The sequence below is a fragment of the Thalassophryne amazonica genome, chromosome 9, assembly GCF_902500255.1.
Source record: "Thalassophryne amazonica chromosome 9, fThaAma1.1, whole genome shotgun sequence".
Classification (NCBI taxonomy): Eukaryota; Metazoa; Chordata; class Actinopteri; order Batrachoidiformes; family Batrachoididae; genus Thalassophryne; species Thalassophryne amazonica.
In genome coordinates, this window is record NC_047111.1 from 113,716,431 (window position 1) to 113,739,852 (window position 23,422).

The 23,422-nt window shown below is 40.7% G+C and overlaps 1 protein-coding gene across 1 annotated transcript; it reads right to left on the bottom strand.

Moving 5' to 3' along the window:
• Positions 1 to 1,639: 1,639 nt before the first annotated feature.
• Positions 1,640 to 18,422, bottom strand: pdzd3b (PDZ domain containing 3b). The gene is made up of 10 exons (XM_034179002.1): positions 18,371 to 18,422; positions 13,767 to 13,794; positions 13,221 to 13,285; positions 9,217 to 9,428; positions 8,928 to 9,132; positions 8,713 to 8,849; positions 5,784 to 5,988; positions 5,506 to 5,702; positions 1,835 to 1,972; positions 1,640 to 1,723 (listed from the first exon to the last, which is right to left on the bottom strand). Exons 1-10 carry the CDS (start codon positions 18,384 to 18,386, stop codon positions 1,691 to 1,693), a joined length of 1,236 nt encoding a protein of 411 aa, XP_034034893.1. The 5' UTR covers positions 18,387 to 18,422; the 3' UTR covers positions 1,640 to 1,690.
• Between the last annotated feature and the right edge of the window lie 5,000 nt (positions 18,423 to 23,422).

Here is a 23,422-nt window from a genome sequence, read left to right on the forward strand (position 1 = left end):
AAGAGACTGACAGGGTTCTTATTTGTAGTGGAGATTGGAAGATACAACTACAGCTCTCTCCACTCCAATAATGTAACGAGAGAACAAGGGCAATCAGAGTTGACGAGGACTCAAAATGACATGGGGTACAATTAGTTATACCTAACAGCTAATGTTAGCTTATCTAGCCGGCCTTAGAAAAAAAAAGTGGGGTACAATTAGTTATACCCAAGTAGGGTGACCATATTTTGACTACCGAAAAACCAGGACACTCGACCTGGCAATGAGATACTCCGAAGTCTACTCAAAGACGCCTTATAATTTCAATACATTTAAAATATGCTTCCTCTGTATGGCTAGAAATTTGTTATATTACAAAGTACTATCTATATCCGAAGACACAAATTCAGATAGGCTTCTCAGAGAAACCAGGACATGTCCTGGGAAAACAGGATGTTTGGTCACCCTACCCAACAGCTAACATTAGCTTATCTAGCTGGCCTTAGCCACGTTCATCGTAGCTTACAAAATAGTTGGTTCCTTTGTGTTTGATAACAATCTTCTCCTGTGATGTCTTATCCTTCTTATGTCTTATTACTTATTATATTATATATACCTTTTTCTTGAGCTGCGTGGGTGTGTAGGGAAAGTTCCCATGGGATAAAAAAAGCTTTTTAACCTACCATCACTGGTTCGCAAGACCAGGCACCTAAGTGGCTCTACTCTACTCTTTTCTACTCTCCTATTTTACTCTTCCTTTTTAGATATACCTTTGTATACTGGCATAGTTCCACCTTAGAATTGGAATATAATATATAAGATATACCTTACTGAATTTTCATGTGATTCACATTGTGACCCGGACTTTACCTGGATCCAGATTCTACAACACAATGCAATGGTTTCAAGGTGGGCGTTTAACCAATTTACTTTCAACAAAGGAGGTGGGCTGATTCTTGGCTCTGGACCCTCCAACGGTCAAATTTGGTATACACTAATGAGCAGAACGGTATGAATGCTATATTCTATTTCTGCAAATGAACCTCCTCAAATCCTACATACTGTAGCTTTCAGATCTTAAAGTAAGGCGAGAGAAAGGGCAACATCAACCTGAGTGCTGATCTCAAGTGATTTACGCAAGATGCAGAAACCTGAACTGCTTTACTTCTGTTTTATTTGATTTTATTAGATCTTATTTTACATTTTATTTATTTTACTAGGTCTTACTCTACTTCTTCCTTTACTTCTATGTATTTTATGTATCTTATTTTTGTTTTATTCGTGTGTTTGTATGACTATGTTTGTATTTTAGTGTTGTCTTTTTTGTGCTGGTGAGCTGAAGACAATTTTCCACATCGGTGGACAATAAAGAATTATTCTATTCTATCAAAACATTAAAAAAAAAAAAAAAAATCACATGGAAGAAGACGAACTAAAAACAATAAGAATGTGCAACAATAAGTCAGTTAATAGTGATTATTCTCCTTTATTTCTGAACTTTATTGTGCATAAGATGAATTTCACCTGGGTGACAAATCTTGTGGTCATTATTGGCAAATATTAAAATTAACACTGTTCTTGGTGCCAGTGACTGAACAAATGTACACCCCACAGTTACACATTACAGTTTTAAAGTTAGGTCAATAACTAGTTGTTTTTCCTCAACCCACTCAGTTAAAAGTCTCTGCAAAGGGACTTGTATTTCAGTCTCTTACAAATATGATATTTCATGATTTCCTTCATCCTGTTGAGACAAAATGAAACACCATAAATATAACAGTTATAAATAAGTTAACATACATCTAAAGGATACCATCCATTCTTATAATAATCCGATTTATGTATATTTTTTTACCTCACAATCACCGACGTGTGCAGCAGCGTTTGTGAGCGTGTGGCCTGTCTGCTCCGGTACAGAGGACGCTGCCACGCCGCTGTCCTTTTCTTGCTGAAGCTCAGCATCCTCACAGAACAGAAGAGGTGACAGACCCAGCTGCAGGAACAAAACCATCAAAAGATAAAGTCATCACTCAACCTTATCCTGATGCGGATTACGACATTGTTTCAGTGTACTGTGGACTTCTTGATTTTTATTATTATTAAAAATCACACCCACACCAAGTGCAAATAAAAATGCAATAACATCTATTCCAGGAAAGGCCAGATCTGAGTTTCAAGAACATGCAATTTAAATTTTGGAGTTAATGGAGTCAGCGAGTCCATTAGTAGGTCTGCAAAATTTCATAATACTGCATCTTCAGCACTGAAATTTGATGATCTGAAAAATACAGATGAGGAGCAGAAAATCTCCAATTGTGGCCCATTTAACATGCAACATAAAATAAAGAAACCTTTTACAAATTGCAGGTTCCTTGTGGTCACTCTTATGTTATTAGGTACAGTAGTGTTCAGAATAATAGTAGTGCTATGTGACTAAAAAGATTAATCCAGGTTTTGAGTATATTTCTTATTGTTACATGGGAAACAAGGTACCAGTAGATTCAGTAGATTCTCACAAATCCAACAAGACCAAGCATTCATGATATGCACACTCTTAAGGCTATGAAATTGGGCTATTAGTAAAAAAAAAAGTAGAAAAGGGGGTGTTCACAATAATAGCAGTGTGGCATTCAGTCAGTGAGTTCGTCTATTTTGTGGAACAAACAGGTGTGAATCAGGTGTCCCCTATTTAAGGATGAAGACAGCACCTGTTGAACATGCTTTTCTCTTTGAAAGCCTGAGGAAAATAGGACGTTCAAGACATTGTTCAGAAGAACAGCGTAGTTTGATTAAAAGGTTGATTGGAGAGGGGAAAACTTATACACAGGTGCAAAAAATTATAGGCTGTTCATCTACAATGATCTCCAATGCTTTAAAATGGACAAAAAAAAAAAAAAACAGACACGTGGAAGAAAACGGAAAACAACCATCAAAATGGATAGAAGAATAACCAGAATGGCAAAGGCTCACCCATTGATCAGCTCCAGGATGATCAAAGACAGTCTGGAGTTACCTGTAAGTGCTGTGACAGTTAGAAGACGCCTGTGTGAAGCTAATTTATTTGCAAGAATCCCCTGCAAAGTCCCTCTGTTAAATAAAAGACATGTGCAGAAGAGGTTACAATTTGCCAAAGAACACATCAACTGACCTAAAGAGAAATGGAGGAATATTTTGTGGACTGATGAGAGTAAAATTGTTCTTTTTGGGTCCAAGGGCCGCAGACAGTTTGTGAGACGACCCCCAAACTCTGAATTCAAGCCACAGTTCACAGTGAAGACACTGACTACATTTACATGCAGCCAATAACCCTTTCATAACCGGAATATTAGCAATAACCCGGTTGCGCACAGCCATGTAAACACCCGCAAAAACCCGAATATGCTCATATTCTGGTTTTTAAAAACCAGAATATGACCCCTGGGTTACTCCTTTTCTAACCCAAATATCAGGTCATATAAACGCGCATTGGGATATCCCCATAGAAAGGAACATTATTTTGTGTTCTGCGCATGTCCTATCCGCAAGGAATCTTGGTCTTTTGAGTACAGCAACTACTTGTATGCGGCGCGCGCAGCCCACCGGACACCACAGAAGCAGAGGTAAACATCGCATTGTGTTCTGCGTCCTTATCAGGCGGGCCGGTCGAGGCACCGGTCGGCATATCACCGCGATTGCTCTGCCTCCGATGCACTTACCGTGTCTGCGTTCTCGGTAAACGGTGCACCGGGCCACTCACACCAAAAGTCCCCCTCTCTTCTGTGTAGATGCGCCAAATCTGGCAACAGGTCCAGAGATTACGCTCGCTGTTTTGATGCGGAGGCAGCCCGCAGGAGAGAAAAAGTTCATGCCTGTTTGAGAAAAGTGTGAGTGAAGCAGGATTACACGAAACAGAATTTGCACAAACGCCAGACCAAATCAAGCACCGGTGGAAGACGTGTGTGGCTGTTTAGATGGGGATATTCCAAATAATACCAGTGACTATGTATACAGGAGTAACTCTGTCTGCTTAAGCATGTAAACGTGTTCTTCCTAATGATTCAGAAACTGGAATATTGACCTTAACCCGAATATTAATGGCATGTAAACATAGTCAGTGAAGCATGGTGGTGCAAGCATCATGATATGGGCATGTTTCTCCTACTATGGTGTTGGGCCTATATATCGCATACCAGGTATCATGGATCAGTTTGGATATGTCAAAATACTTGAAGAGGTCATGTTGCCTTATGCTGAAGAGGACATGCCCTTGAAATGGGTGTTTCAACAAGACAATGACCCCAAGCACACTAGTAAACCAGCAAAATCTTGGTTCCAAACCAACAAAATTAATGTTTTGGAGTGGCCTGCTCAATCCCCGGACCTAAATCCAATTGAGAACTTGTGGGGTGACATCAAAAAAGCTGTTTCTGAAGCAAAACCAAGAAATGTGAATGAATTGTGGAATGTTGTTAGAATCTTGGAGTGGAATAACAGCTGAAAGGTGCCACAATTTGGTTGACTCCATGCCTCGCAGATGTGAAGAAATCATGAAAAACTGTGGTTATACAACTAAATACTAGTTTAGTGATTCACAGGATTGCTAAAAAAGCAGTTTGAACATAATAGTTTTGAGTTTGTAGCGTCAACAGCAGATGCTACTATTATTGTGAACACCCCCTTTTCTACTTTTTTTTTTTACTAATAGCCCAATTTCATAGCCTTAAGAGTGTGAATATCATGAATGCTTGGTCTTGTTGGATCTGTGAGAATCTACTGAATCTACTGGTACCTTGTTTCCCATGTAACAATAAGAAATATACTCAAAACCTGGATTAATCTTTTTAGTCACATAGCACTACTATTATTCTGAACACTACTGTAGGTGTGAATCATCATTCGAGACTCTTGTAAGTTCACATATAGCAGCCAAGGTTGGGTAGGATTACTTTGAAAGAATACATGTGGAATACATGTATGTATGTACATACATTTGGATTACTTGTAATCTGATTACATTTCAAAGTAATCCTACCCAAGCTTGAGCAGTCCTATGGAGATACCATTCAGCATACAAAAGGGTCAAGGTCACAGGAAGATCAAACACTAAAATCACCAAAACAACTTTCCTGGTTGCAATTTTTGAAACTTTGTCTCCAAACGTCACAGGATGATAGTATGTGGTCTGGTACATAAGCCATTACCAAGCATACATGATTGGCCGTAATCAACAGGGTTTACCTTGAGGGCAAAGATGATCTACAATTAGGTCAAATTTCATATTTGAGTAAAACATGTTGTGCCATACACCAAATTAAAGGGCTTGATGGGAGGATCCAGCTTATATCAATAGTTTTGTTATGTTGTCATGACAAAAAAAAAGTGCAAAATTTGGATTTTTCTAATCAAGGCTTGGCCCAACCATTTCAGCAAAGCTCAAATGATATGATCAAAGATTACTGTCATACCTAGCTGGCACATGTTATATTGTAGCATTTAGTTTTTACAGCATCATGTTCCGGAACCTTTGCGAAGATGACCGACGCCCACCTGGGTGTAAAACTCGAGCCCCTGAGGCCTGATGGTGGTGAAGGAGATCTGCTGTGTGCTTTGCTTCACTTTGTCTACAATCTCCTCATGCGTGAGAGATTCCACCGACTCTTCATTGACCTCCAGCAGCACCTCTCCGTCCTTCATACCCGCCTTCCCTGCCGGACCGCCACGATCCACCTTACGCACAACGTGAGCTGTATTCAGAGCACACAAAACCTGAAGGGAAAGACCCACAGAATGGAATTCTGTGAGTTTTGTTCTTTTTGTGTCCTCACCAGTGCGTCCTGCTGGAGCGGCCTCCAGGCGGAGGAGGAATCCGTAGCCCTCCGGTCCACAGACCAGGTGCAGTTTTCTGGCTTTGTAAGGAAGATTATGTGGAACAGCCATCGCAGGCAGGATGGGCATCCCCTGTTCAACGTAGTTCTTCTCACTCTCACTGTCGATCACCATGATGGTGATGTGGTTGCCACATTTTTTCATCTACAGTAAAATAGCACGAGTTGAACAGAACACCTTTGTCTTTTTATTTTAGAGTTGATAAAAGCTGATTCAGTAAGTAGGTTTTTTTTTTTTTTTTTTGCCTCCACCAGCCTGTTTTCACCTGAATTTATTTATTTATTTATTTATTTATTTATTTAAGACTGTCACCAACACTAATAGATTAAATTTATAGTGAGAGGGAAAGTCGGAACACCTGTTTGACTTCAGTCAGGATCAGAAACAGATTGATCCAAGAAATTTAATAATGCAATAGGAGTTCTTTTTGATAAAGTTTTCCAGGAAATAACCTTATTTACAGATGTTCTGTGCATGACTCACAACGGGCCAGTTTCATAAAGAGGTATAATCTTTTAGTTTACTTAACTTGCCTAGTCGACTAAGGTTAGTTGCCCAAAATCAGCCGTCTAATCTCTGTTTCACATAGATGGCTAAACTTGTAGATTAGCCATCTAACGCAAGTTGACAATTTTCACAGGCACAAGCGGCATTTCGAGTGCCGTTGCCAAGAAACACCTCCAACGTGGGAGAGTTTTGTTTACTTCCGGGTTGGCCATCTGCTACAACCAAGGCTGGGTTCAGCACACAGTCGACTTGGAGACATGGATGGTGTTGCTGATAACCTGCTGAAAGGTCCCACAGGCATAAAACCTCAGTGCAATCAAATCCTGAAGAAGAGCTGGAGCTATCATGTGCACCATGAAGAGGCAGGCGTAAGCGGGATCACTGTTGAACCTCAGCATCTGTAAACATCTCCAATGGATTATTGAGGTGGCGGAACACCCACTCCCGCCACAAGGCTCACCTTCTTTCCTACTCCATCAAGTGGTGGTACATAATAGCTGCTATTTTTGAGGTAAGACACTGAAGTTTTGTCAACTAAAATAAGATTAGCCTCCGCTAGCAGGCTAAAAACTTTAGTCGGCTAACGTGAAACTTTAATCGACTAAGCGCTTCGTGTAACGACTAACTTCAAAAGATTAGTCGACTAAGTGAGTTTAGTCGACTAAACAAGATTAGGCCGCTTTATGAAACCAGGTGTTGGGCCTCATGCAAGTGTAACGGAGGCCAGCAGGTGTCGCTGTGCAGATGTTGTTAGTAAACCTCACTACCAACAGCTCAAAAGGATTCTGTGGTCACAGTGCCAGAGTCCTGGGTTTTAGCCTTCTGGTTAGAGAGTCCGACTACCATGCCGGAAAGCATGAGTTTGCATCCCGAGGGGAGCGAATGGGCGGAGTCATAACAACAAGGCAGAGTGCAGCCGCTACACAAGAAACTATAAGATGTCACTCATATTAACAGATTCAGTTGTAAATGGTGTGTAAGTGATTTAAGGGAATTTTCCTACGTATTTTGAGTTGTTTCAAGGTATGAACAAAATCTAGCAGCACAGTGGGTTAGTGGTTAGCACTGTTGCTTTACAGCAAGAAGGTCGTGGGATCGATTCCTGCATGGACCTTTCTGTGTGGAGTTTGCACAAGTTCGTTCCGGCTTTCTCTCACTTCTAAAGACCTGCAAGTTAGTTGAATTGGAAACCTCAAATTGTCTGTATGTGTGGATGTGTTTGCCCTGTGATAGACTGGCATCCTGTCCAGGGTGTACGCCACCTCTCGCCTGGTGACTGCTGTGCTAGGCTCCGGCTCCCCTGTGACAAAGTGGGTAAAAGAAAAATGAATGAACAAAATCTATGAATGGTCCAAACCTGTATATAGGAGCTCTGCAGCTGGTCTGTTGTCACCCAAACTTAAGTTTTCAGTAAGTGATTACTTCATTACTTTGAAGCAGTTGCATCAGTTTTATCAGCTACTACTTTTTCATGGTCAAGGGTCACTCTCAAAGGGATTATGCCAAATCAGTTTTTAATTTTGTATGCGAGAACTTACTTATTACAGTAATTTGCAGTACAGTAATTACTTAATTACTTACTTACAGTAATTTGGTTCTGATTCTAATCTACAGCTAACTACGTGTGGTTAGTTAACAATTCTGTGACTGCAAGCAAGAATTCTGGAGCAGAGTGAAGCTCAAAATGCTCATTTTATTCTTTTGTGACATACGTCACCCAAAAGCAAATCTAGCCAGATGTCCAACAATCCAGTCTGTACTGACGAGCGCTCCCTGTGAATTTTAAGTTATAATCATGCTAATAAACTAATGAAGAGACATGGTTAAAAATCATGAAATATTTAAAATTTTGTGACCAGATTTTCTCTTTAGTGTGTGTGTGTATATATATATATATATATATATATATATATATATATATATATATAAATGGCAGGGGAAAATAAAATAAGTTGGTACAGCTTTTAGCAAATCCACTCAAATGTGGAATGAATGTAGAATTTTTCTTCTGTCAAATTAAGAATCCCTTTCAGAGATTCTACTTTAATAGATTTATGAGGCAGGGGTGGTGGCCAAGTGGTTAGGGTGCTTGGTTTCAGTGTGTGTGTGTGTATGAATGTGGGAGAGGTCCCAGTTCAAACCCCACCCCTGCCACATTTCTCCATGTAATGTGGAGTTTTTTCAGGGAGGGCATCTGGTGTAAAACTTGCGCCAAATCCACATCAGATCTGCTGTGGCGACCCCCAGTGCAAAGAAGGGAGCAGCTGAAGGGTCTCTAATAGATTTTATACTTTTTCACCCCTTTTCCTGCAGAGCTTCATATGAAATGATAAAAAGGCGCTGCTTGGCATCAGCGCGTACCATCATACTGAGTGCAGAAGGTGTGAGCTCGGACACACTTGCTCCGTTCATCCAGACGAGGCGATCTCCCTTACGCACGCCTGCCTTTTCAGCTGCACCTCCTGCCACTGGGCTGACAGAAAACTGACCTTTTCGTCCTGCAGAGCAGAAACAGGAGGGAGCTTTAAGATCCCGTTGACAGAAATCATCTCGGTCCACGGGCTTGTTGTGATTACCTTCCACAGGTGTGAAGTTGATACCCAGACCTGACGCTGGCTGTTTGCTGATGTGACAGAGTCTTGGCGGTCTACAGTCCACCACCTTGTGCATTCTGCTGATGTCTCGGAGGTCATGACCTCGTGACACGGCCTGCTCATACTGCTCCCCGTCCAGCACCAATAAGCCCACCTGCTGTCCACTTAGTTTTATCTTTCGGGTCACCTGATTTGTGAGACACAAAGCTGGTCCACTTAGAATCCCAGCAGCCCTTTGGAGACACTTTACTGGAGTTCAGATTTCTCTTACTTCTAAGTGCAAAATGTTATCAACGAAGCAGCCGTTGACTTCCAGAAGCCTGTCTCCATTCTGCAGGCCACTGCACTGTGCAATCCCGCCTGCAGCCACATTTCTGATGACGTGGCCTCGGCAGTCCCTCTCTATCCGCAGGTGGAAACCGTAGGATTCTCCTTCCTCTCGTTTTAGGACACACAGACGTGGGCTGGGTGTAAACTCACCATCTGACCAGCACAACAACAACAACAACACAGTGATTGTCAAGGGCTTTATAACATTAAACAGCAGAAACATGAATACAACATGTAAAAAAATAAAAAACAAAAAAGGACAAAACCAACATAACTAAAAGTTAAACAAGAGAAATCTGAGATTTCTAACATCCGCCAAAGGTTGATGAGGAGTCAAGGACTCAAAATAAAAAATATGTGATTCACATCGTGACCTGGACTTTACCTGGATCCAGATTCCACAACACAGTAATTGCACACTGTTCAAGATCTTTCCATCTGACCTTTAATTCACAAGCTGAAATAATAGTGTCTTCCTGATCTTGATTTTACATCATGATGTTGTATCTGTGACGTTTTTGACGTAATCCTTAAAAGTGTACAAAGTGAAATCCTGATCCAGAATCGGGATCACCTCCAAAATTTAATGACGTCTTCCATGGCCTAATATCTAACTGTGGTGCAAATTTGGTGAGAATTTGTGAAGGAGTTTTGATATAATCCTTCAAAGTAAAATCTTGATCAAGGATCTGAAGTTTTGACATAATCCTGCCAACAAGCAGACAGAAAAAAGGGGACAGTGGATCAGAAATGTTTTGTGGCAGCATAAACACATTATGTAGATTTAGGTCATTCTATTGTGGATTTAATACAGCAAGTTATTGTTTATAAGGCTGTATTATTTATTTCTCCCCAGGTGTAATTTACAGGTGTTTAAAATCAATTTTAAAATCTTTGATTCACTTTGTCCCGGACACTAATTTACAGGGCGCAGTGAATCAACTTAGAATATAATGAAAAAACACATGATTATAAGGATTTCTTCAAAGTGTGATTTTTTTCACGCCTGTCGGTTGCGTCATTCACCTGTGAGCAGGCTTTGAGTGAGGAGTGCTCCACCCCCCTCGGCGCATTTTCATTGTCAGGGAAATGGCTGAGAGACTGCTGCTTTGCTTGATCAATTTTTTTTAGAAACTGTGAGGCACATCCATGTGGACACCATTCGAGAAATTCAGGTGGTTTTTGGTGAAAATTTTATGGGCTTCAAAGACATTAAGGGATGTTACTGTCGCTTTAAGGACGGCCCACAGCAGCTGTGTGGGGCGTGCCGCGCTCCAGCTGCCATCGACAGGCTGAACGACCATTTCATTTCTAAACGGATCGCTCTGTGGATGCGTGACCATCGTGTGCACTTTCTCTGGTTATCACAAGAGCTGGACATCACCCATTTTCCTGCAGATTTCACTTTTAACAAGAGATTTTGTCGTGGAAAGCTGAGCGGACGCTTCGCGCGTCATGATGGATTCGCTGCTGGACCGACAAAACAACGCCTTAGAAGGCATGTCCCAGCTTGTCCTTCTGGACCAAAACGGAGGTGTTCTTTGTCTCGCTTGTCGTCATGATGCGCGAAGCGTCCGCTCCTTTCCATGACAAAAACTCCTAACAGTGGAATGTGCCGTTCTTTTCCTAACTGGACGCTGTGTTTTATCAGGGACGTCGTCTGGACTAGCACAGGAATTGTGAAAAGACGTGGACATCAGCACTTTTTTGGCAAATTGAGACAGACGTGCGGAGGAATTCCGCGCGTCACGGCGGTGCCACAAAGCAAACGCAACGCCGTGATGAAGCGTCACAGAACATGTTCTGGCATGTCCAGGCACATCCACAATTTCTTGGATAATCACTCGACTGAAAAACCACCGACAGCTGTCTGAACGCCATCTCAAAGCCGTCCTGTGAGACCAAAACGGAGGTGGTTTTGTGTCGGTCCAGCAGCGAATCCATCATGATGCGCGAAGCCTCCGCTCGGCTTTCCATGACAAAATCTCTTGTTAAAAGTGAAATCTGCAGGAAAATGGGTGATGTCCAGCTCTTGTGATAACCACAGAAAGTGCACACGATGGTCCCGGATCCACAGAGCGATCCGTTTAGAAATTAAATGGTCGTTCAGCCTGTCGATGGCAGCTGGAGAGCGGCGCGCCCCACAGCTGCTGTGGGCCGTCCTTAAAGCGACAGTAACATCCCTTAATGTCTTTGAAGCCCATAAAATTTTCACCAAAAACCACCTGAATTTCTCGAATGGTGTCCACATGGATGTGCCTCACAGTTTCTAAAAAAAATTTGATCAAGCAAAGCAGCAGTCTCTCAGCCATTTCCCTGACAATGAAAATCCGCCGAGGGGGTGGACCACTCCTCACTCAAAGCCTGCTCACAGGCGAATGACGCAACCGACAGGCGTGAAAAAAATCACGCCTGCGCATGAAGGTTCAAGGTTGGCTCACGCAAGCACACGTGATTCAAAACCATATGTTTTTTTTGTTTTTTTTTTTAAATAAGGTCGGATACTTTTCTAATAGACCTCGTATTTTGGACACTTTTCTTATCCCATCAATTGAAAGGATGTTTGGGGATGATGAAATCATTTTTCAAGATGATAATGCATCTTGCCATAGATCAAAAACTGTGAAAACATTCCTTGCAAAAAGACACATAGGGTCAATGTCATGGCCTGCAAATAGCCCGGATCTTAATCCAATTGAAAATCTTTGGTGGAAGTTGAAGAAAATGGTCCATGACAAGGCTCCAACCTGCAAAGCTGATCTGGCAACAACAATCAGAGAAAGTTGGAGCCAGATTGATGAAGAGTACTGTTTGTCACTCATTAAGTCCATGCCTCAGAGACTGCAAGCTGTTATAAAAGCCAGAGGTGGTGCAACAAAATACTAGTGATGTGTTGGAGCATTCCTTTGTTTTTCATGATTCCATCATTTTTTTTCTCTCCTTGGTCTAAAAAAGTAACCGTTACTGACTGCCACAATTTTTTTTTCCTGATTTCTTATAGTGTTTCTTAAAGCCAGAAAGTTGCCATTTGAAATGACTTTAGTTTTGTGTCATGTCTGTGATCTGCTTTTTTTTTCTACAAAATTAAACAACTGAATGAACATCCTCCGAGGCCGGTGATTCCATAATTTTTTCCAGGGGTTGTACAAAGACACTGACATCCACAAAATTTACTTTTGATAGAGAAATAAACACGACTTTACTTGCCACTTAGTTTTACCCTTAATGTATCCAAAAACAAAACACTCATTTATAAGGAGGATGTCTTTATGCATAAAAAAATATGGCATAACTGCTGCAAATATACATGTCGTTTGGCAGATATAGCTACTGATTCACTGTGCCCCGTGATTCACCGTGCCCTGGTTTCCTCTACACAAGGCTCCACAAGATGTAAGTATGGGATAAGAAGGTTGATGTCCAGTCACCATTTTAACTGGTAGCAGCAAAACTTTTAAGGTTTGCTATGATTTTATAGCATGGGTCACAACTCCAGCAGCTGCAGTTTGTCTTGGTTTGTATTGGCAAGGCCATAGAATAAGACATGCAAGTAGTCAAGTCTGAAGAAAATAAATGTATGAACTAACCAAGGTCTCTGTATTGGTAAGGTCTCATTTTAGAGAGATTTCATAGGAAAAAAAAAATTAATCAAGTGTTCTTAAGAACTTCACTAGTGTGCAGAGGAAATGACCAAAAATAAATAAATAATAAAAATGGAGGACATCCATTTTTGTGATGTAATCAAACAATTTCTGAAAAGCACAACACGAGTACCCTTATGTGCATACACAGGGACACAAAGTCATGTGTCATCAGCATAAACATGATCAGGAACAGTATACCGACATATAATATGAATCGCTATATTCAGTGAAAAAAGGCAGGGGGCCCCAGCACTGAATCCTGGGTAACCCCATTAAATTGACAATATTCAACACTGATTACCTGTATCGCCGATGAGAACCATCCCTTGGTTGTCAATGCCCTCTTTAGTTTTGAATGTAATTTTACTAAATGAGTATAAACAGAAGTAGATTAGATCAGGTACGTACACACACACACACACACACACACACACACACACACACACACACACACACACACACACACACACACACACACACACACACACACACACCCTCTTGGCCTTTTCCAGTTGCTGGGGTACATTTACTAACCATAAATTTCACAGTAGATACATGTTTTACACTTAAAAAACAAAGCCACTGTAAACCCATCTGGGGAAACATGCTTGAAAAACAGCTACAATATAAACCTTTTACATTAAATCATTTTAAAACACACACACACACACACAGCAGATAACTGTTGTTCACTCGTGTTAAATTATTATTAAACAGTTATGATGTAAAACCTATTTTAAAAATAACAAATATTGCACAAAGAAATTTAGTCCGACTGTGACGTAATTAGACTGTTTGAAAAGTCAGAATATTCATGCAAACAATGAAATGTAGAAGAACAACTTACGTAGTAGTCTTGCGAGTGTCCACCAAAGCTTGAAAGACAGATCATACAAAGTAAATGTTTGTGCAAAACATATTTTTCATAAAAACTGACCACATTAATACACCGCGTGCTTCTACCAACTGTGTTGTCTCAGGCGTGGACTGTATCACCAACCTTTGATATCTACTGACAATCAGCTGAGGCACCACAAAACACGTTGTAATTATGATACTACTTTTAACCTTTAGCCTTCAGAACAACTTTACAAGTGAAGGTGTCCAATAAAAACTGTGGCTGCACTGAGCCAACATTTTCTCCGTGTGCACAAAAACATCTTTTCAACAGACAAAGTTGTGTTTTGTATCAGGACGACTGAGATAGGGAGTGATATTTTGTCTGCAGTGTTGCAGCACACACTGTACTTGGCAACAAAACAAAGACGTATTCACAGAGCGAGCTGGAATCAAGGACAAGAACAACGTTTAAATGTTTTCTGCACGTGATCCGTCACCTCATGAGGCGAGGCACTTTCTGAATTCCAACATTCTTCTATAAGTCCATCAAGTGAAAATATAAATTCCATATGTTTGTTCATTAGTGACATCGTATTGGTGGCCACCAGGAGGCATGACAGAGTTACTGCCCACAGCCCCCCCCTCCCCACCCACCTCTGGCTACATTCACATTGTTAGTTGAAATGATCTAAATATAATGTCCCTCCCAGACAGGTGACAAATCCAATGTTTTCCATGAACCTGCATGTACAGTAGTGTTCAGAATAATAGTAGTGTTATGTGACTAAAAAGATTAATCCAGGTTTTGAGTATATTTCTTATTGTTACATGGGAAACAAGATATCAGTAGATTCAGTAGATTCTCACAAATCCAACAAGACCAAGCATTCATGATATGCACACTCTTAAGGCTATGAAATTGGGCTATTAGTAAAAAAAAAAGTAGAAAAGGGGGTGTTCACAATAATAGTAGTGTGACATTCAGTCAGTGAGTTCGTCAATTTTGTGAAACAAACAGGTGTGAATCAGGTGTCCCCTATTTAAGGATGAAGCCAGCACCTGTTGAACATGTTTTTCTCTTTGAAAGTAAGTCCCTTCGGCTGCTCCCTTGTTTGCATTCGGGGTCGCCACAGCAAATCCAAGGTGGATCTGCATGTTGATTTGGCACAGGTTTTACACCGGATGCCCTTCCTGACGCAACTCCACATTACATGGAGAAATGTGGCAGGGGTGGGATTTGAACCCAGAACCTTCCGAACTGAAACCAAGCGCATTAACCACTTGGCCACCACCCCTTTTCTCTTTGAAAGCCTGAGGAAAATGGGACGTTCAAGACATTGTTCAGAAGAACAGTGTAGTTTGATTAAAAAGTTGATTGGAGAGGGGAAAACTTATACGCAGGTGCAAAAAATTATAGGCTGTTCATCTACAATGATCTCCAATGCTTTAAAATGGACAAAAAAAAAAAAAAAAAAAAGACGTGTGGAAGAAAACAGAAAACAACCATCAAAATGGATAGAAGAATAACCAGAATGGCAAAGGCTCACCCATTGATCAGCTCCAGGATGATCAAAGACAGTCTGGAGTTACCTGTAAGTGCTGTGACAGTTAGAAGACGCCTGTGTGAAGCTAATTTATTTGCAAGAATCCCCCGCAAAGTCCCTCTGTTAAATAAAAGACATGTGCAGAAGAGGTTACAATTTGCCAAAGAACACATCAACTGGTCTAAAGAGAAATGGAGGAATATTTTGTGTACTGATGACAGTAAAATTGTTCTTTTTGGGTCCAAGGGCCGCAGACAGTTTGTGAGACGACCCCCAAACTCTGAATTCAAGCCACAGTTCACAGTGAAGCATCATGATATGGGCATGTTTCTCCTACTATGGTGTTGGGCCTATATATCACATACCAGGTATCATGGATCAGTTTGGATATGTCAAAATACTTGAAGAGGTCATGTTGCCTTATGCTGAAGAGGACATGCCCTTGAAATGGGTGTTTCAACAAGACAATGACCCCAAGCACACTAGTAAACCAGCAAAATCTTGGTTCCAAACCAACAAAATTAATGCCTCGCAGATGTGAAGAAATCACGAAAAACTGTGGTTATACAGATCAAAATCAAATCAAATCAATTTAATTTATATAGCACCAAATCACAACAAACAGTTGCCCCAAGGCGCTTCATATTGTAAGGCAAAGCCATACAATAATTACAGAAAAACCCCAACTGTTAAAACGACCCCCTGTGAGCAAGCACTTGGCTACAGTGGGAAGGAAAAACTCCCTTTTAACAGGAAGAAACCTCCAGCAGAACCAGGCTCAGGGAGGGGCAGTCTTCTGCTGGGACTGGTTGGGGCTGAGAGAGAGAACCAGGAAAAAGACATGCTGTGGAGGGGAGCAGAGATCGATCACTAATGATTAAATGCAGAGTGGTGCATACAGAGCAAAAAGAGAAAGAAACACTCAGTGCATCATGGGAACCCCCCAGCAGTCTACGTCTATAGCAGCATAACTAAGGGATGGTTCAGGGTCACCTGATCCAGCCCTAACTATAAGCTTTAGCAAAAAGGAAAGTTTTAAGCCTAATCTTAAAAGTAGAGAGGGTGTCTGTCTCCCTGATCTGAATTGGGAGCTGGTTCCACAGGAGAGGAGCCTGAAAGCTGAAGGCTCTGCCTCCCATTCTACTCTTACAAACCCTAGGAACTACAAGTAAGCCTGCAGTCTGAGAGCGAAGCGCTCTATTGGGGTGATATGGTACAACTATACAACTAAATACTAGTTTAGTGATTCACAGGATTGCTAAAAAAAACAGTTTGAACATAATAGTTTTGAGTTTGCTGCTTCAACAGCAGATGCTACTATTATTGTGAACACCCCCTTTTCTACTTTTTTTTTTTACTAATAGCCCAATTTCATAGCCTTAAGAGTGTGCATATCATGAATGCTTGGTCTTGTTGGATTTGTGAGAATCTACTGAATCTACTGGTACCTTGTTTCCCATGTAACAATAAGAAATATACTCAAAACCTGGATTAATCTTTTTAGTCACATAGCACTACTATTATTCTGAACACTACTGTATGGTCCCTGATCAGATCCACGCCTGAACCCGAGCGAGGTGCCTGAGGATCAGAATGCATGGGAGGTTTTTTTTAAGCATTTTTAAGTGTCACAAGCTCACAGCCATATAAGTGAAAAACAACCAGTGATGTTTTTTCTTGGTGGGATGAGGAGGAAGCTCACTTTTAAATACAAATACAAAAGAGGCGGGGGACACACTGGACAGCACACCAGTCAATTGCAGGGTCACCCACAGAAGACAAACATGCCTATGATCGATTTAAAGTTCTCCGTTCATCTAACTTGCATGTCTTTGGAAGTGAGAGAAAGCCGGAGCACCCGAAAGGAACCTACCTGAACAATCAAACTCCACACAGAAGGGGTCACTTGAACCTTCTCACTTTGATGCAACAGTGCTAACCACTTATCCGCTATGCCACTGCAGAAGCCAAGAACTCCTTCAAAGTTGTCATGTGTGGCTTGGAGGCTTCCCTCACCAGCGCTTTCTTGCACGTCACTCAGGTCTTGAGGACTGACTACTCCAAACTGATTGGTCACAGTACCAGGCTGTTTGTATTTTTTAATGATGCAAATCAAGTCTTGGAAATGCTCATGTAGCCATGTTTTGACTGTCAAAGAAAAACAGCTGCAAAAATGATGAGTTGTGATGGCTCACTGGCCACACAACTACTGAGGGACTAATGCAGTACTTTTGCAAAACCCTTTGAAGTAAAGCTAAAAGGTGATGTATAGAGGTAAAATTACAAAAACAACCAGTCTCCAAGGACTCGTGGACCTGACTGTATAAACATTGGGCTAATATTGTCACCTTGAAATTTTTTTTTTTTGTCCTACAAAACTAAGTCACTTTGTAATTGGCCGACACCCAGTCAGCTCATAAAGTTTGGCACCAACAGGATTTAACCTCTTTTATTCCCACACGTGGTACTACTGCACATGGCTGTTTAAAAAAAAGAAAAAAGAAAAAAATATGATTATTTCATTTCAGATGGTAATGTGAATGAAGCCTTAGACTTTCCCATTTGTAGATCATTTTTTTTAAATTATATTATTGTAGGCAGTTTTAATACCCTTCATTTGGCCAAGTCACACTGAGCAACTTGTGCACAGGTCCACGTGTAGCTAATGGGTCACTGTTTTTCATCCCATCATAAACCCTCTTTTTAAAAGTCCAACAGGACAAACTGATCCTGCAGTTACAAACAGCTTAAATGAATCTTTGGAAAGTTAGTCACAGCCCACAATTTTACAATTCCATACGATCTCACCCTCAGAATGTCAAATTACACATCAGGTTTTCTAAAATTCTTTTTAAATGTTCTGTGTTACTGCTTTAAGGTAACACTATGGTTGCAGTTTCCTGCAATATCATCCATATGATTCTGAAAGTACTACAGTACAATACAATGATTATTGCCAAAAATGACAATATACTGAATTTAAAGACAGGGTATTTGAGCAAGTTGATGAATGCAGCTGGAAAACCAAGATTAGGATAATTAAAATATGGCAATTTAAATGCAGTACCTGTATTTTCTGTCATGTCATCAACTTCGCATACAGCAGCACAGTGGGATGTGACAAAGGGAGTACTGGAGAGCCAAACACCAAATAACGACCAAAATAACTCTCCTCCCCTTTCTACGTACGTGTGACATGCCAGCTGGGCAGGAAATTTGGAGATCAAATTTGCTTTGCAGTGGAATCGATTTGTCTTCTGGATATACTGTGCATCGGGAAAGTATTCAAACACGTCACTTTCCACATTTTGTAATGTTACAGTCTTATTCCAAGATGGAGTAAATTCGTTTTTTCCCCTTAAACGTCTATTCACAACACCCCATAATGACAACATGAAAAAAGTTCTAGAAATTTTTGCAAATTCATTAAAAACTTGAGGCAATCCTCTCTCAGAGGCCTACAGACAATTCCTTTGACTTCATGCTTGGCTTGTGCTCTGACATGCACTGTTAACTGTGGGACCTTATATGTAGACAGTTGTGTTCCTTTCCAAATCATGTCCAGTCAACTGAATTTACCCCAGGTGGACTCCAATTAAGGTGTAGAAAGATCAAAGGATGATTTTATTTAACCAGGTTAGTCCCATGGAGACCTCTTTGCAAGGCAGACCCGGACAGTTATAAAGTTTCCAAATCACCTAACCTGCATGTCATGATCAGTGGAAACAGGATGTAATTTTGAGACTTGAAGCTGTAATTGCTGCCAAAGATGCATCAACAAAGTATTGAACAAAGTCTGTGAATTCATGTGATTGTAATTTATTTTCAATATATTTGCAAAAAAAAAAAAAAAAAAAAAAGTTATTATCGTGTCATTATGGGGTGTTGTGAGGACAAAGAAATGAATTTACTCAATTTTGAAATAAGACTAACATAACAAAATGTGGAAAAAGTGAAGATGCACTGTAGCTGAAAAAGGCTAAGGAGAGCCCTTGTTTAGTTGCAGAAGATACAAGGAGACTTTCTAGAGGTTGGAATTGATCAATGGTCTGTCTGGGTAGTTACTGACCTGGGGTAGTTCTATATAGTCGTGGGTATGACAGCAGCACATGCTCACGTACTTGATCTTAAAGTGGAATGGGTGGTCCGGTGTCAGAAAACGTTGATGTGAAGGTCAAGACTAAGCACGACAACGTCCCAAAATAATGATGAGCAGAGCTAGCTTAGAAGGTAGCTTTGATAACCGCGAACTCAAGTGTTAACTGTGATAAAGTCAATCTGATAAACTGTTAAAAGTAGGTGGTTATTGATAGCTTCAGCTAAATGTTTTAAGATATCCCTTTATTAGTCCTACAGTGTTACATTAGTATCAATAATTATTATGCAATAGTAGGGGAAAGTGTGCAAATAGAAGCCAGGGTAAACACAGGCAGGGTAAACACAGGCAAACTAGAGAAATAAAATGAACCGCATTTATATAGCACTTTTCCATCTACATCAGACACTCAAAGCACTTTACAAATAATGCCTCACATTCACCCCGATGTGAGGGTGCTGCCATACAAGGTAATCACCAGTGGTGGGCACAGATAATCAAAAAATTACTTCGATAACAGATAATCAGATAACTGAAAAGTTATCTTTGATAAAGATAAACCGATAAACCACCCAAAAATGTATCGGAAGCTACAGATAACAATAACCGATAAATTCCAGTATTGTCTCTGGTACATCTGCAACTACTAACAAGCTGAATTTGAGTTTTAACACCACAATCGCTTTTGGAAGCATCAAAAGCTACAATAGACCCAAATAATTAGCCCGCATTTCTATGTTTGAACATCCTGCCCCCTGCTGGAAGCTCTTGTTTACTACATGGCTTCTAGCACAGACTCAAGCTGAGAGCAACCACAAAGCCCAGCTCTCTACCAATCACAACACTCCGCTCAGGCGGAGGTCTTGGAAAATAAAGTCATGCTGACTTATGGTTTGGTGTGAATACTGATAGAATAACTCCATTAATGTCAATTCTGTCATTTGTACAAAGTTAAAATATGACATATCTTTTAATGTTGAATAATGCACTAATTCTGAGGTTTTGTAACAAACACAGACAGATCGCAAAGGATTCTGGGTAAAAGTGCCTCTGCTAAACACTGATTGGTTCAGTCATTCATTATGTAAACCGACATGTTAATGTGATGTGTATCATGTGTTGGTGTTTACAGATAAATGTGCTTTTGTAAAATATTCCATTTTTTATTTGTAAAAACAGGCATTATTACGGAGCCCTGGAAGTGTCATTGCAAAATGTTTTGCATGTGGAGAGAATGTGCGCTCATTTTATTAGTGCCGTGCGCATGTTTTATGATGTTGTAAAACATGCACTCAAGCTTGTCTTGATACATAAATGTTGGCTTTACACTGTGCGAGTTTTGGCCCTTTTTCAGATGATTTTTCATTTGTGCGAGAATTTTTTGGACCGAGTTTCAGGTTAATCACGCATCGTGTAGTGTACATTTAGTAACAAGCTGCGTTCAACATCTCACGACCACCTCCTGATTGCCAATCGTATGGTCAGATGAAAATCAAACCTGTTTGATATTATTCTGGTGGGCCGTCGTGAGGGTATCCTGCTGCTGAAGAGCTACAAGCATCCAACTGCTCGCACTGTGCATGTGCAAACACCGCAGACCTGTCTTGTAATGTTTTTTGTTGTTGTTGTTGTTGTTTTGTTTTTAAACTTTGATGTCTGTTGTGTGTTGGGGGTGTGGCTGGATATTTTGGTGTTCTTTTCTTTTCTTTGCTCTCCAGGTGGCATGAGAACTGATTTGTCTGTGGAGAAGGTGCTGGCTGAAGAATCCTTCACCCTCATCAACATCATGTGCAGCACCTGTGGATGGTGCTCACATGCAACCTTAAAGACTTTCAGCTGAAGCAGATAATTGGATGGCGTTCTGCATTTAAGTCATGTGTGATTCAAGCAGAACTGCCGGGAACTCGACCTTGTGATGTTCGTTTGTGAGACGCTGAGGACCGCGCCTGGGTTTGACACATCGAGCCCGTGAAGCAAGGAAGGGTGAGGGACACATGCTGTCAGCACACATCAAAGGTGATTAAGTGTTTGACTAATTGTTGATAGTAACTTGGTATTTTGTTACGCAGTATACTTGAATTGTGATGAGGATTGTGCAGCTCGCTTCTCACTGCTGTGGCATGCGGACAAGTGGTCCTCCACCTGTTGTGAGAAGCTGCTCATTTGCATAAAGCTTAAAATACAGACCTGTATGTGTTGCTGATAGTGTGTGTCTTTTGAAGGATATTAGTTGTAACTGCTAACTTACCTCACCTCTTCTATGCTTCGCAGAGAGTCGGTTTGTCGTGTCCACCTGGGGGGTGTTTGGCGGTGGTAGTGGGTCCAGGAGCGCCGGGCTTCGATCCTTTTGGGCGCTGGAGAGCGTGCCAGCCTTCACTCCACCAGAAGGACGCTATTTCTGTTTTTACACTTTTTATGCACCAGCGGGTGAAATAAATATATTGTTTTTGGCTTTTCTGGTTATTTGTAGCGCTGGGTTCCGTTTGACGCAGGTCCGCTCCTCAACCTGCGTCGACACATAATGTCTCCCATTGAGAGTTTGTGTAAATTAAGTTTGAAAAAAAGCTTACGTTTTGCTTCTAGAAACATGAGTTCAACGTGTGGTTTTTGAATGTACAATGTGTGTGAGAACATAAATCAGGCGCTCTGAACTTTTACACTGTGCGGTTCTGTGGTACAGTTTGAACTGGAACAGAGTACAGTGATTAAAAATATCATACAGTGTCTGCTCAGCCCAGGACGAATACTGCCATGAACAGATGGCAGTAGAGGCCTTGAAAACTTGCCAAAACAAAATTCCAGATAATCCGTGTCTGCTACATTTAAGATGTGTGGAATTTAACAGCGTCTATAAACCCAGAGACTATATTCACAAGAGTTTTAGGCACTAGAGATTAATGCTGTTGTCTGTGGAGCCTGAACAGAGTGTCTGAAATGCATTTGTCCTGTCGTGAACGTACTGAGATTACCCTATCCTACCCTTAATCAAGGTTGGGTAGGATTACTTTGAAAGAATACATGTGATTACATGTATGTATGTAAATACATTTGGATTACATTTCAAAGTAATCCTACCCAACCCTGCCCATAATGCACTGCTGGACACAGCATGTGCTCACTAAAACCTTAAAAATTAGCACATTACTTTAAAACTAAAACATATATGTAATATTTTCACTTTATAAAACTTCAGACATGACAGTAATTTTAAATAACTTGTCCAAAATTAGTTTGGTTAAAATGTGAACCACAAGTTAAAAATGTATGCCTCTGGATGACTTGGGTGATATTGCCAATATATCGGTGTGGTGTTAAAGGAAATTTTTTTTTCCATTGTTTTTTTGTGACCAGTTCTCCTTTGCCTGCAGAGGATAGAATGGTTTCTCTTCCAAGCAGCTCTCTTGTGTTTGTAGAGAGTGGAACTATACATCTATTATGAAACTTTTAACAGGTAGGTGCTCAACTGATTTTAAATTTTAAAAATGTTTGCCAACTACGTTATCAGTCTAAGTTAAGTTAAAGGACAAAAATTTATTGGAAGACAATTAGTCCGATAATGGTTTTTAAAGTTATCTAAAAAGATAATCCAATAATGAAAACATTATCTTCGATAATTATCTGTTATTGGATTATCGGAACTGTGCCCACCACTGGTAATCACTGCATGCTTGGAGCCACTAGGGGATTAAGGACCTTGCCCAAGGGCCTTTAGTGATTTTCCGGTCAGGCTGGTATTTGAACAGAGGATCCTCTGGTCTCAAGCCCAACGCTTAAACCACTAGACCATCACCTTCTACACAGAAATACTATACATTTTGTGAGCAGGACAAACAGTATAAAACAAGAGCAATCAAAAACCACACATATTAGGTTGGTGCCTCTACATGTAAAATTAACATGTGCAATGTTTTAGGTAGAAAATCATTTCTGAACTATGGGCCTTTAAAAGGGGTGGGGGGGTGGATGTTGTGCCTGTGGTAGCCGATATCTCTGAAACGAGCGAAGATTTGTGGCTGAATTTGC